Below are 13,546 nucleotides of genomic sequence, written 5' to 3' on the forward strand. Positions count from 1 at the left end.
GGACGGCAGGCATGTGCCACTGCACCCGGTCAAGTTTCCTCCATGGCAGTAGCCTGCTCTGCCCACCACCAGCATTTTTTCCCTACACAGTCTGACAAAGTCACAGCTGAAGGGACCCAAGAGCCCATCTAAGCTGCTCTCTCAGTGTGCCATGTATTTCCTACACCAAAACGTTTTGTAATGTGGATGGGTTTAAACACTTTTGTTTTAAGAAAAGATAATAATGTGGTAGATAGTAGTACATTTTAAAACCACACAAATGAAGGCAGTGAACAGTGAGTGTGGCACTCATGCCCGCACACCTGTGCCCCAGTGTGGTCTCTGTTCTCAGTTTTCTGTGTATTTTTGTAGAAATCCATAGGCATAAATACGCGTATTTTTATGTCCCTTGTTTTCTTTTCTTTCTTTTTTTTTTCTTTTGTTTTGAGACAGGGTCTTGCTTTGTAGTTTACTCTGGCCTTGACCTCACTATGTAGCCCAGGCTGGCCTCAAACTTGTGGCAATCCTCCTGCGTCAGCCTCCCAAGTGCTGGGATTATAGGCGTGTGCCACTATACCTGGTTGTCCTTTTCTTTAAATAGGTAGGAACATATTATTTCCTTTGGAAGCTTTTTTCTTTGCAAAGTAAGTCTTGGAAGTCACTGTTTATTGATATGTATGGATTGGTTTTTTTAGTTTTATCTTAGCTCTCGCTCCTGTCCATTGCATAGATAACTGCGATTGCTTTGACCCAGTCCCCACTTGCATACATTTAGCCAGTCCTTTTATACTACAAATGGAGAAACAGACACAGAGATAGTATTGATAATATTAAATATTGGTCTGTCTTTTCTAAGATCTTTAAATTTGTTGTTTGTGTGAATTTTGAAAAATGATGTTTTTAATTTAACAGTATAGTTGTCTATCATTCTTTTTTTCCTTGAGCTCATATTTCCATTCTATTCCCTCAACAGTGTTTTTCCTAATTATTTTATTTTATGTTAAGAGCATTTTATTGATCAAACTGTCCTATGTTTTGCTAACAAGAAGTTATAGACTGAGTTTTTTTTTTTTTGGCACCAGGAATTAAACTCAGGACCTTGTGCTTGCCAGGCAGGCACTTGTGCCGCTGAGCTATATCTCCCGCAACAAAAAGTTATATAGTGAAAATTCAAAGTGTTTTAAAATTTCCTGTGATCAAAAGCTGAGTATTAAATTTTTTATTTAGTTATCATGTATTAGTATATAGCTGATTAAAGTGATATTAATAGTTTATATTGTTAAAGCAGCCTGGCATGGTGCTAAATGCCTGTAATTCTAGCACTTGGGAAGCTGAGGCAGGAAGACCACCATGAGTTCAAGTCCAGCTTGGAAATGTTGCAAGGCTGTGTCGCAAAGAAATAAAACAAAACCCTAAAAACAAATTTATTGGAAATACATTTCTTAGTGATCTGTGGAATGTTTTTTGTTTTTAATTAGTTCATATATTTACATGTGAATAACTTACCGCTAAAATAGGAGTAGTTAAATATCTGTTTTAGTCTTTTCACTGATTTATTGGTTGATTTTTTTTGAGATAGGGTCTCACAGTGCAGTTAAGGCTGGCCTTGAACTCAAGGAGATCCTTCTGCCTCAGTCTCCCAAGTACTGGGATTCCAGGCATGTGCCACCATGTTGGCTTTCACTGTTTTAAATAAAAGTGCTGAGGAGCCTTATGCATATAAATAACTAGATGGAAGTGGAAAGAATTTGATTATAGTGATATCATTCAGTTCTTGGAAATCATTCAGTTGTTAGATTATAGATTGAACCATATAAAATTGCTAGTGTTCAAACCTTTTTGATCTGCAGAAATAGCAGTACCCTATGGTTCAGCCTTTTTATGGTTAAGAAAATGATGTCTCATCAAAAAAAAATATTTTTTTTGTCTTTTTTGAGATGGAGTTTCACTATGTAGTTCAGGCTGGCCTTGAATTTACTTTGTAGCCCAGGCTGGCCTTCAACTCACAGTGATCCTCCTGCCTCAGCCTCCTGAGTAAAGATTATTTTTAATGGTCTGTTACTTGACAAATTGACCAGTTCCTCTTTCAGTTTTTTGAAAGCAGAGAAGTCGAAATCATCTAATTTGCCAAAGAATTTGCTACCTATTAACAAAAGTCATTTATTTTTTTACACTTCCACTAATTTTAAATGTAGCCTAGTCTGGTGCTCAGGAAGTTTTTCTACCCCAAGGCAACATTCAACACTCCGTTTAGAGACTGTTAGTAGCTCTGTCTTCCTTTGGTAAAATGGAGGGAGGACAACTGTGAGGATCAGGGTTGCCTGCCTTTGTTTCACAAACATAAAGCCTGTGTGCAGGAAGAACTATTTTAGGAAAGTTGAGGCTCTGGCACTGTTTCCTTAAAACTCTTTGTGACCACTTTCCCCTTGGAAACCCTTCTCATAAGAACTAACCACACCCTTTGGCTCCGTACCTTTCCATTCTGTGCTTCTTCCTCACGAAAGCTGTGTACAAACAAAAGATACAGCCTATCTATGTATCTGGCCCCATGTGCACCTGTGATCCCAGCACTCAAAAGCTGAGGCAGGAAATTCACTGTGAGTTCAAGGCCAGCCTTGACTGCATAGTGAGACCCTCTCTCAAAACCAAAAAATAAAATAACCCTATATACGTATATTCTCAGCAGCAAAGCTCATGGAAAAAACACACTAGAGATGATTTAAATGCTTAATAGTGGAGGACTAAATAAATGATTATACTTTATTTATTTTTGTTTGTTTTTGTTTTTTTGAGACAGAGTCTTGCTATGGAGCTCAGGCTAGCTTTGAACTCACAGTGTAGCCCAGGCTGGCCTTGAACTCACAGCAGTCCTCCTGCCTCATCCTCCCAGGTGCTGAGATTATAGATAGGCGTGCACTACCATGCCCGGCTATGATTATATTTTAATGGAATGGACTATTAGATAATTTTATTTTTTTTGTTATCAATTTTGTTTGTTTATTTTGGTTTTTGTTGTTGTTTTTTTTGTTTTGTTTTGTTTTTTGTTTTTGTCTTTTTGTGACAATATCTTGCTATGCAGTTCAGGCTGACCTTGAGCTCACTTTGTAGCCCAGGCTGGTCTTGAACTTGCAAGGATCCTCCTGCCTCAGCCTTCCAAGTGCTGGAGTTACAGGTGTGCACCACCATGCCCTGAAGTGATACAGTTTAAAAAAAAAAACAAAACTCCTCGGGAGAGTTTTTTCAAAACTTCTTAGGTAAATGATTCTTTAAGTAGACTTACCAATAACACATATGCTCTAACCCAGCAACCCTAATTCTGGAAGTTGATCTTACCAATGTACTTTGTGTGTATCTGAAGTAACATGTACAGAAGTGTTTTTCACAGCACTGATTGTTATAGTGAATGGCAAAAGACGGGAACCAAGTCTAATGGCTGTTTATAGGAAACTGATTAAATTGTAGTCTAAGCAACAGAATGCCATGCCGCTGTATAAACAGGAGGAGGGCACTCTCTGTGTACTTTATGTAGGTATGGAAAGCGTACCTAACATATGTGTAGTGCTTCGCTGTACAGATATGTATAGGGAAAGTAATACGCTGCACTCATTGTTTACATTTGTCTGGAGAAATGGTTGTCTTTTGTAGGGGTGGAGTGAGAACGAGGCTTAGCACAAACTTTTCATTATTCTCAGTTGTTTTTTTTCTTTTTTTTTCTTCTATTTTAGAGACAGGATCTTGCTAAGTAGTTCAGGGTGGTCTCGAACTCTATGTAGTCTAGGCTGACCTCTCTCTCTCTTTTTGAGAGAAGATCTCATTATGTGGTTCAGGCTGGCCTTGCACTTACCATGTAGCCCAAGCTGGCCTCGAACTCACAGCAATCCTCCTGCTTCAGCCTCCCGAGTGCTGGGATTACAGGCGTGCACCACCATGCCCGGCCACTGTTAGGGTTTTGAACCAGCTGGCTGAATTAAAAAACTGCTAGTAACTAATATTGTCAAGGTTCTGGGATGTAATGTACAGACTAAGTTCCTCCCAACAATGTATGCGTTGAAATGTTGAATTTTACCTTTTACAGATGGAATGAGAAGTTCACTCTGGCTCAGGAACACATAGAGAGCAAATAGCAGATTCAGGGTTTGAGGGGTGGCTTTTTTTGCAAGGGGCGGCTACAAAGACTTTGCTTTTGTCTTTTCCCTGATGTTGGATGTAGGGTTTTTTTTTTTCTTTTTTGGTACTGGGAATCGAATTCAGGACCTTGCACTTGCCAGGCAGGTGCTGTGCCACTGAGCTATATCCCTGGCCCTACAGGGTTTTTTTTGTTTGTTGTTTTAATTGGTTTGTGTGTGTGTGTGTGTGTGTGTGTGTGCATATGTGTTATTGATGATTGAAACCAAGACCTTTGCGCTAAACTACTTCTCCTGGCCATTCATTCATTCATTCATTTATTTTTAATTTTGAAACAAGTACTTGCTAAGTTGCTGACTTGTCAAGACTGGGCTCAAACTTGCAATCCTCCTGCTTCAGTGTCCCAGAATGCTGGGATTGTAGATGTGCACTAGCTACATGTGGGGTTTTATCTGTGGGGTCTTTGGGTTTTGTGTGTGTTTTTGGTTGGTTGGTTGGTTGGTTGGTTGGTTGGTTTGAGACAAAATCTTGATATGTAGTTTAGAGTGGTTTTGAACTCCATATGTAGCCCAGACTGGCCTTGAACTCATGGTGATCCTCCTGCCTCAGCCTCCTGCATGCTAGGATTATAGGCGTGCACCACTATGCCCAGTATCCATGGGTTTTCGTGCTGGCTTTCTGTCTAACCACTACTGCTCTCCCACAGAGCCTCATTGGGGACATTGACAATGCCATGAAGACCTTCCTCAACTACCACACTGTCTGGAAGCAGTTCGGAGGGCTCCCAGAGTTCTACAACATCCCGCAGGGGTACACGGTGGAGAAGCGGGAGGGCTACCCACTCCGGCCGGGTGAGCAGCCTCTCAGGCCCACGGCCAGCTTGTGGGCTCTGGTTCCACACATTCTTATCCCTTCAAGTGCTTGCCTGGCTTTTTCCTCATGTGACTCAGTGGCTGTGGGCGGTTTTCCTTCTAGGAATGACCAGCCCCTTCCTTCCAGGGATCAACACTGAGACCTGGCGGCCCAGGCTGGGCAGTGCTGGAGCTAGGGCTGGAACCCAGGTCTCTTAACCGAATCCCGTGAGATTTTCAAACTTGGGAAAGTGAACAAGGAGGAAAATGTCAGCTTAGCTCTTTGGGTTTCAGAAGTGCAGGCACATTGCCACAGGCTGTGGTCAGGCAGGTAACACTTCAGTGGTACAGAATGGCGGAACCGTGGGGGGCTGCAGGCAGCCTGTCATCTTTTCCTTGTCCATGGGCAGCTCAGAGTCAGAGGAATCACACATGAGACCCTCCCTCAGTGCCCTGCCCTGGTATCCTCTGATTCACTGTAGGAAAGCAAAAAACTGTGACGGGGAAGGAAAGAGGGGTCAGAGGCAGGAAGCTGAGTCAGCACGCTGGCGCCCTGCCCCCACTCCAGGGTGCCGCCTCCCACCTATACTGCTCTGAGCTGTGGGACAGACTTTCCTAGGGCCGCTGCCTTTTCCACCTTCACAAGGTGTGAAACAAAAGTTGTAAAGGGCAAATTAATCATTTCTGTAGGGTTGCTGTTCTTAGTGTTTCATGTATTCTCATTTTTATGTTTCTAACTTATTAAAAAAAATTTTTTTTGAGATAGGGTCTCACTACGTAGCCCAGGCTGGCCTTGAACTCATGACCCTCCTACCTCAGCCCCTCAAGTGCCGGGATTACAGGCGTGCACTACCATGGCTGTCTCCTAGCACTTTTTTGAAAGAAAACTCCCAGAAGGCATCAGTCGTATCTAGTGATCTAATGTTACCAGTAGATAAAATGAAGATCAGAGTTTGGGACTTAAGGCAGGATACAGGCTCCACAGTGTTAAGGTTAGAGGAACCCGGGGGGGGTCCTGCAGTTGAAATCTTCCCACAGCAGCCCTGTACTCTTTGGTTAGTGAGCCCCAGCGGCAGCGAGCTCTTCACTTACAGTGGCGGCCTGCAGGACATGCTGGCAGGAAGGCCCTGATGGAAGATAAGCCACTGTTGCCAGGAATCCAGAGTGCCTCAGCCCAGTCGCCCTTCCCTCCCCAGACAGTAGCACCAGGGAGACAGTGGACTGCTCTCTAGCTAGACCAGCCAGTGCGCTGTGCTCCGGTGCCCGTCTCCAAGCCGAGGTTTGGACATCAGGAAATCTTTACCTCCCCGATGTCCAGATCGCAACCTTGGACTGTCATCCTCCTCCAGAGAGTTGGCTGCATGATATGCAAGAAGGTCCCATGGTGACGAGAAGACAGGCTGGCCTTGACTTTGCCTCAGCCGGGTGCAGAAGGATGGTTCCCGCAGAGCACCGTCTTCTCTGTCTGTGCTCATCGGCCAGGAAATGGGCTCCGGTGTGCGGCTTACAATGTGAGCAGCTGTGTCAGCGCCGGTCCAGAGCCCTGGAGCACGGGAAGAAGAAGCAGGATAGAATGGGGCGACGGCCCTTCCTCCGCAATAAGAGCAGGAGTTTTTAGTCTTACATCAGAAGGCAGAGCAGTGCTGACTGAGCCCGAGGAGGAAACAGGGAAGCAGAAGAGGGGGACAGTGGAGACGAAGAAGGGAAGCATGTGGAGCTGTGGGTCCCGCCCCCGAGCCCGCTGCGGTGCACAGTCCGAGCTCTCTTCTCTGTAACAGTTCTGCGGGCACTGGAAAGCAATAAACACGTTTTCCTTTTTTTTTTTTTTTCCCCAAGAAATATTCTCATCAGGACCCACCGCTCTTGGCTAATAGTCACCTTAAAAGAGGGCTTGCGTCTTCCCTTCACGTTCCAGTTGTGGGTAGAATAGCGCAATGCACTCATCTCACTCGGGGCACAGGGACCAAGCACTGTGTCTTTGCTAGACCGAACATCGGCACTTGAATCTCTTACCTTCGTCTTTTTGTCGGCCCTATCTCACCAAGGACCTTAGAGCGCCAAGCTCATAATCTTTTGAACGTTAGGGTTAGGTTAAGCTGTGAATGGCAGAAGAAAATAGTAGCTTGATTGAGTCAGAAGTGTATTTCTCGTCAGGTATGGTGTTGCACACCTGTAAACCCAGCACTTCAGAGGCTGAGGCAGGAGGATCACTATGACTTTAAGGCCATCTTGGGCTGGCTACATATTAGTTGAAGACCAGCCTGAACTACATAGCGAGATCCTGTCTCAAAGACCAAAAGAAAGAAATGTGCTTCTGTCTCATATTCTGGGTATATGTGGTTCTCCATGGTATCTCCAATCTCACCTAGCTGTGGGGAATTATTAATCTAGGCAGCCAGAGCTTGGCTGAAGTCAGGGTTCTGTTACCAAGGATGAAGGAGGAACCGGGATTAGGAAACAGATTGTAGCTGCAGACACCTTAGGCTTACATTAGACTCCTCCGAGCTTTGGGCCTTGGGCCTGTAGCTCTGAGAACCCAGCCCTGGGTGAGACACCTCCTGTTCCTCTTAGGCAAGGCCCATGGACAGTGTATAGAGCGGAGGAGTCCCTGAGTGGCCCCAGGCCAGGCTGGCTCAGCCCCTGAGTGAGGAAACCGCTTTGGCCTTTGCAGAGCTCATTGAGAGCGCGATGTACCTCTACCGCGCCACGGGCGATCCCACCCTCCTGGAACTCGGCAGAGATGCTGTGGAGTCCATCGAAAAGATCAGCAAGGTGGAGTGCGGGTTTGCCACGGTAAGTGTTCCACAGCCAAGCATTGTGCCGTCTCCCCTTACCCAAGAAGAGCCTCCTCGAGGGTGGGGTCTTGGCAGTGCTGGAACATTAGCCCTGGAGGCGACCTTGAAATTAATGAACAAACAAGCTAAGAGCCTTGCTGAAGGTCCCATAAGCTGGAGGAGAGGAGTTAGGGTTCATCTTGATCCCGTGTCCTTGGCATTTATTCCCTTGTACCAGAGATCCTTGTCCTCGTTAGGCTACTTTACAAGGTGAGTTCGTATAAAATGGTTTTTAAAAAGGAAATCTAGCTGGGCATGGTGGCATATGCCTTTACCTGGATTTGGGAGGCTGAGGCAGGAGGATTACCTCGAGTGTGAGGCCAGCCTAGGCTATACAGCTAGACCCTGTCTCAGAAAAACAAAACAAAAAAGGGAAATCCAGTGTCCCATATTCCTGTATTCAAATCTGGGTCATCTTAACAAAATGGGCCTACAAGTGTTACAGGTATGATCAGATGTCTTTCGCACGCAGGCATCGCGCCGGGCCCGAGGGTTCCAGCAAGCCCGCTCCCCTGTGGGGCGCACACTTCAGTATGAGACAGTGAAGCGTACTGGGAGACAGAGAGAAGGCCAGTGTGGCTGGGTAGATTGAGCAAGACGGAAGTGGGGGAGAGGAAGGCCGGGGCTGGGTCACAGGGAGCCTCGTGCAAGCCGTGGGAAAGCTGGGTTTGGGTCGGCATGGAATGAGAGGCCTTGGCGGGACCCAGCACAGGGCTGCCATCCGACTTACGCTTCAGAAGCATTGCTCTGGCCACTGTGGAGAGTGGGGTGAAAGGGTCTAGGGCGAGAGCCAGGTCATATCCTTACAAGACCCATGCAGGCAAGATATTAATAAACAGTCATTACGGGCACATAACAACGGATGTATAAGGACATCATCTGAAAGAAAATTCCGTGAGAAGTCTAGAGTTCTTGCTAGGATATGGGATTTAAGAAAACAAAAGAAGAAATACTTTTGCAAAATTTGCAGTGTGATTATATTCTGCAAGTAAAAGACAATCCATATTTTGAAAGAGAAGATGTGTGTGTAGGGAAAAATAAAGCAGTGGTATGTTTTGGTTTCTAAAGTGTATTCTGTGAAAAACCAAAGTGGCAGGTCCGCTGGGGCCTCCTCGGGAATGCGAGGCTCGTTTCCCTGAAAGCAGAGCTCTGGAAGGCCTCCAGGCCGCGTGATGGGAACGGGCGTCTGATCTTTGCCAAACAGGTCAAGAAGAGAAGTCGGTGCATCAAGTCCATATTTTAACCATATTTTTATATGAAAGATGCACACTGAGGATTTATTTAAATATATTGCTAATTTGGAGAGGCTAAAAATGTTTGCAACAAGTTATCTTACTCCCCTATGCCTGTGAACTCAGTTGAAATGTTCTAAACTAGACTCCTTACTTACAACAGTAAAATCTTGGTAACCACCTTGATGCCCTTTGAGGATTAGCTAAGTAAACAATGCGTTTTGTCTGTGTGCTGCCGGAATGAGCACTGCTGATGCATTTTGATGACAGAATGGTCTGTCACAGTTAATAGTCAGAAAACAGTAGTGCAGAAGGCTTGGAGACGGTCCTGTCGTGAGGAAAGGGAAAGAAGGTCTCTGGGGAGACAGCATTTGAGCAGAGACCTGGAGAAAGGGAGGGAGGTTGTGAGGAAGGGAGGGAGGGGGAAGGAGGGGGAGGGAGGTCCTGGAGGAAGAGTGCTCCCAGCTGAAGGAACAGCAGGTGCAAAGCCCCTGAGGTGGGATCCTGCTGGCTGAGGAATGGCAAGGCAGAGTGGCTGGAGCTGCAACAGCCAACATTCCAGAGGCGATCAGGGAGGGAGGGAGGGAGCGGGGCCAGGCTGTGAAGGACTGCTAGGGCTTGGGCTTTTAACCTTTGTGAGATGAGGTGTTGACACAGGGTGATGAGAGGAGGGTGACAGGCAGGACTCCGGATAAGCATATCACAGGGTATGGGTGGCAGCAGGAAGTTGGTCCAGGTGTGCAAGGCCCAGTGATTCAGCCCGAAGCCCCAGCTATCCCTCACTCCGCACTGCGCCGCCCACTGACCGGCTCGCTTCTCCCACTTGCAGATCAAAGATCTCCGAGACCACAAGCTGGACAACCGCATGGAGTCCTTCTTCCTGGCCGAGACCGTGAAATACCTCTACCTTCTGTTTGACCCGACCAATTTCATCCACAACAACGGCTCCACCTTCGATGCCGTGATGACCCCCTATGGGGAGTGCATCCTGGGGGCTGGGGGCTACATCTTCAACACGGAAGCTCACCCCATCGACCCCGCGGCCCTGCACTGTTGCCGGAGGCTGAAGGAGGAGCAGGAGGAGGTGGAAGACTTGATGAGGGAATTCTACTCTCTCAAACGGAGCAGGTCGAGAGTCCAGAGAAAGACAATGAGTTCCGGGCCCTGGGAACCCCCAGCAGGGCCAGGAACACTGTCCTCGCCTGAAAACCATGAGGAGGCCCGGGAAAAGAAGCCTGCGAAGCAGAAGATCTCACTGCTCAGCTGCCCCAGTCAGCCCTTTACCTCTAAGCTGGCCTTGCTGGGACAGGTTTTCCTCGATTCCTCATAACCACTGGATGATTCTTTATTTTTATTTTTTTGAGACTAAACTACAGCAATAAATCTGCTTTTGGCTACCATGTTTCATACATAGAATTATTTTTATTCAAAGAAAGGATTCATGGCTAATAACTGTTGTGAATCTAGTTTTTTTTTCTCAGAAAGTTGGAGAGACAACTAATCCCAAGTTAGTTCCTCTGAAGCCTGAGGAGTTCTATTTAAATCTTCCTTCTTTTTCTGGTATCTTTGCGGAGGGCACTGTTCTGAGTGTATTTCTTCGTTAGCTCTGGTCTAGCCCTTGTTTCTGCCCCTTAACCGGCTCTTTCCCTTTATGCATCTGTTCTTCCAGGCAACAAAGATTTATCTATTAAGCACCTTTGGGTGCCACCACAACCCCAGAGGGTCAGCAGCAAACAGGGTAGTTTTTGCTCTTGTGGAAACTAAATTCTAGCAGATGGAAATAAACTCAGGAATACGTACAGCAACGCTGACCTAATTCCATGACGAAGGTAGGGTGCAGTGCTAGCCAGCGTCTGGGCAAATTCAGCTGCCTTAGCTAGGGTGGTCTGGGAAGGAAGGACTTCTTGAGGAGGAAAGTTTCTAAGTCTTCAATAATATAAACTTTAAAATAATAATGATAATAATAATGTAAACTTTTAAATGAATGAAAGAGAACAAAATAGTAATCCCTCAGGCAAATCCAGCTTCAAAGATGGTGGACTGATGGCCAATGGTACTTATATCTATTTAAGGTCACCTGGAGTCTCCCACCTCATGTCATTCATCCTGAAAAATACTTCCAAATGCATCTCAGAAGCACACCCTCAGAAGAATGAAGTTATTTTTTAATTCCTTCAAAGGAAGATCATTGTGAGTTCGAGACCAGCCTGGGCTACAAAGTGAGCTCAAGGCCAGCCTGAACTGCATAGCGAGACCCTGCCTCAAAAAAAAGACCAAAAAAAAAAAAAAAAAAAATCAATTAATGTTCACCATTTTCTATTGTCTTATAAATTTGCATCTTTGAATCATGGTTCAAGCAGGGCTCATGTGTGGAATTAGATGTTATAACTGCAGTGTCTTCTACAGCTGATTCTTTCTCTCTGTGTTCCCCATCCATCTTTTCTTTCCTCCCTCCCTACTCACCTATTTTCATTGTAAATTCTCAGTGAGACTGAGTTGTTTGTCTTATGGATTTCCCATATGGATTTTTCTAAGTGTGTCTCTGTTGTGTTCATATGTGGCACTATATTTTTAAAATTGATAATAAGAGCTAGAGACATCAGATTCATATTTTTATTTTTTTTTCTGGAAAGAAACTTCAAAAAGAAAGAGAAACTAGGGGGAAAGGAGAAAAGGAAGAAAAAAGCAAAAAGTATATATATATATATATATACACAGGTAGTTCAGATAGCTATACTACTAATTTCTCTTAGTTCATTGAAGAGAAAGGTTTGTGCTAATATTCTTCAGACAATTAAATGCCTATATCTTGTACTCTTAAGTAACTAAAGATAGCAGTATGCAATATATTAACCATTGTTACTCTCCTATTACCTTATTTTGAAATTTTGGGGGTTTTTTCTTCTTTAAAAATATGATTTGTATTTTTTTTTTTTTCTTTTGTCTTTTTGAGACAGGGTCTGGCTATGCAGTTCAGGCTGGGCTTGAGCTCACTTTGTAGCCCAGGCTGGCCTTGAACTTGCAATGATCCTCCTGCCTCAGCCTCCTGAGTGCTGGGCTTACAGGCTTGTGCCACCAGGCCCTGCTGAAAACTTTTTAAAAGTACTCTGAAGTCTTGGATTTAAACATATTTAATGGTTTTAGGCCATTGAAATTGTTTTCCTTATCAAAGCTCCCATTGTCCCATTTGTGGCCAGTAGAAACCTCTCTCTTGAGTTAGCTAAGTCCTGTTAACCCCAGTAGCTTATAGCAGCTGTCTTGCTTGCTGCCATAACAAGATATTCCAAGCTCCTCTTGTACCTTTCTTGCCCTCCTCAATCAGCTGTTTAAATGGCTGAGAAATTGCCTCCCTCTCTCCCTCTCTTCCCTTCTCCTTCCTTACCCCCTTTCCCTTTCTTACCCTCTACCCCTCTCTTCCTCCCGCTCCCCTCTCAACAGAGACTTGTTATGTACCCCAGGCTAGTTTCAGACTTGGAACTCTCCTGTCTAAGCCTCCCAACTTGCAGAAAACTGACTTAACCAGGAACTTTGTCTGGCTTTCTCTGCTCACTTCATCTTTGCCCATGATTCTTGGTTAACTCAGCTAGTGATCATTTTCTGCAGTTTCCAAAGCAAGCCTTCATGGTTACCTTGATAGGAAGACCTCTTGCCCTTCCTTTATTATGTTGCCTTTTTTTTTTTTTTTTTTTTTTTGAGACAGGCTCTAAAAACGCCCAAACTGGCCTCAAACTTGCAGTGACCCTCCTGGCTCAGCTTCCCAAGTGCTGGGATTACAGGCATATGCCACCATGGGCAGCTGTGTTGCCTTTCATTATAACAGACTTATGCTTAATTTCCCACAGCATAGATGTGGCCTGCTGTAACTTTTAACGCTTCTTGACAGAAAGCAGAGGCATGGTGGAAGGTAATTGTGTCACTCAGAAACTATGCCACCCAGAAAGTAACAACTACGTACCATTAACCAAGGCTGGCCTTAGAAAACTTCATTGTTTAGGGTTTCTCTGTGACTTCAGGCCAGCGCACACTGACATCCAGGGGCACCTTTGGTCATCAGCGAAGATCCCAAAGATAGTCCTTTCCTAGAATCTAGCCTTTTCTCCAACTAAGATAGTTGTATTTTTCTATGGATGTGTTAACATAAAGTTGTGGGGGTTTTTGCAAAGTTTACTTGAGAAAGTAAAAGTGAAGAGGGAAAGAAATGCTCAGCAGAGCGATCTTGGGCTGAGTAAGGAGAGGAAGAGGGTAACAGCAAAAAAGTACGCGCTGCCTCTGGGAAACAGCGTGGCATATTGTGAAAGACTATGACAGCCATAAAGTTGTTTATCTAATCCTTATTCTTAGTATTAAGAATCCGAGACTTGTCTTTCTCTTGCTTAGTGTTCCTGGAAATTTTTTTATTCTTTTTCAAGAACAGACTTTTATTTCCTCGTTGCTCTCTGGTACAGGTTCGGTTGTGACTGTCTCAGAGGCCCGGATGTTGGAACCGGGGCCCACAGAGCAGCGGAACTGTGGACAGTCAGAGCCT

General features: G+C 45.0%; 1 protein-coding gene across 1 annotated transcript in view; it reads left to right on the top strand.

The window, feature by feature from the left end:
* The window catches only part of Edem2 (ER degradation enhancer, mannosidase alpha-like 2), a 28,816-nt gene extending 18,386 nt beyond the window's left edge, over positions 1–10,430 (top strand). Inside the window, exons 9-11 of the mRNA XM_005384804.2 lie at positions 4,811–4,955; positions 7,627–7,748; positions 9,851–10,430. Coding sequence (XP_005384861.1) covers positions 4,811–4,955; positions 7,627–7,748; positions 9,851–10,351 — 768 coding nt within the window. The 3' untranslated portion in view covers positions 10,352–10,430. The remainder of the gene's footprint in view (positions 1–4,810; positions 4,956–7,626; positions 7,749–9,850) is intronic.
* The last annotated feature ends 3,116 nt before the right edge of the window (positions 10,431–13,546 follow it).

This window comes from Chinchilla lanigera, unplaced genomic scaffold, assembly GCF_000276665.1.
Source record: "Chinchilla lanigera isolate Chin_1 unplaced genomic scaffold, ChiLan1.0 scaffold00021, whole genome shotgun sequence".
NCBI classification, from domain to species: domain Eukaryota; kingdom Metazoa; phylum Chordata; class Mammalia; order Rodentia; family Chinchillidae; genus Chinchilla; species Chinchilla lanigera.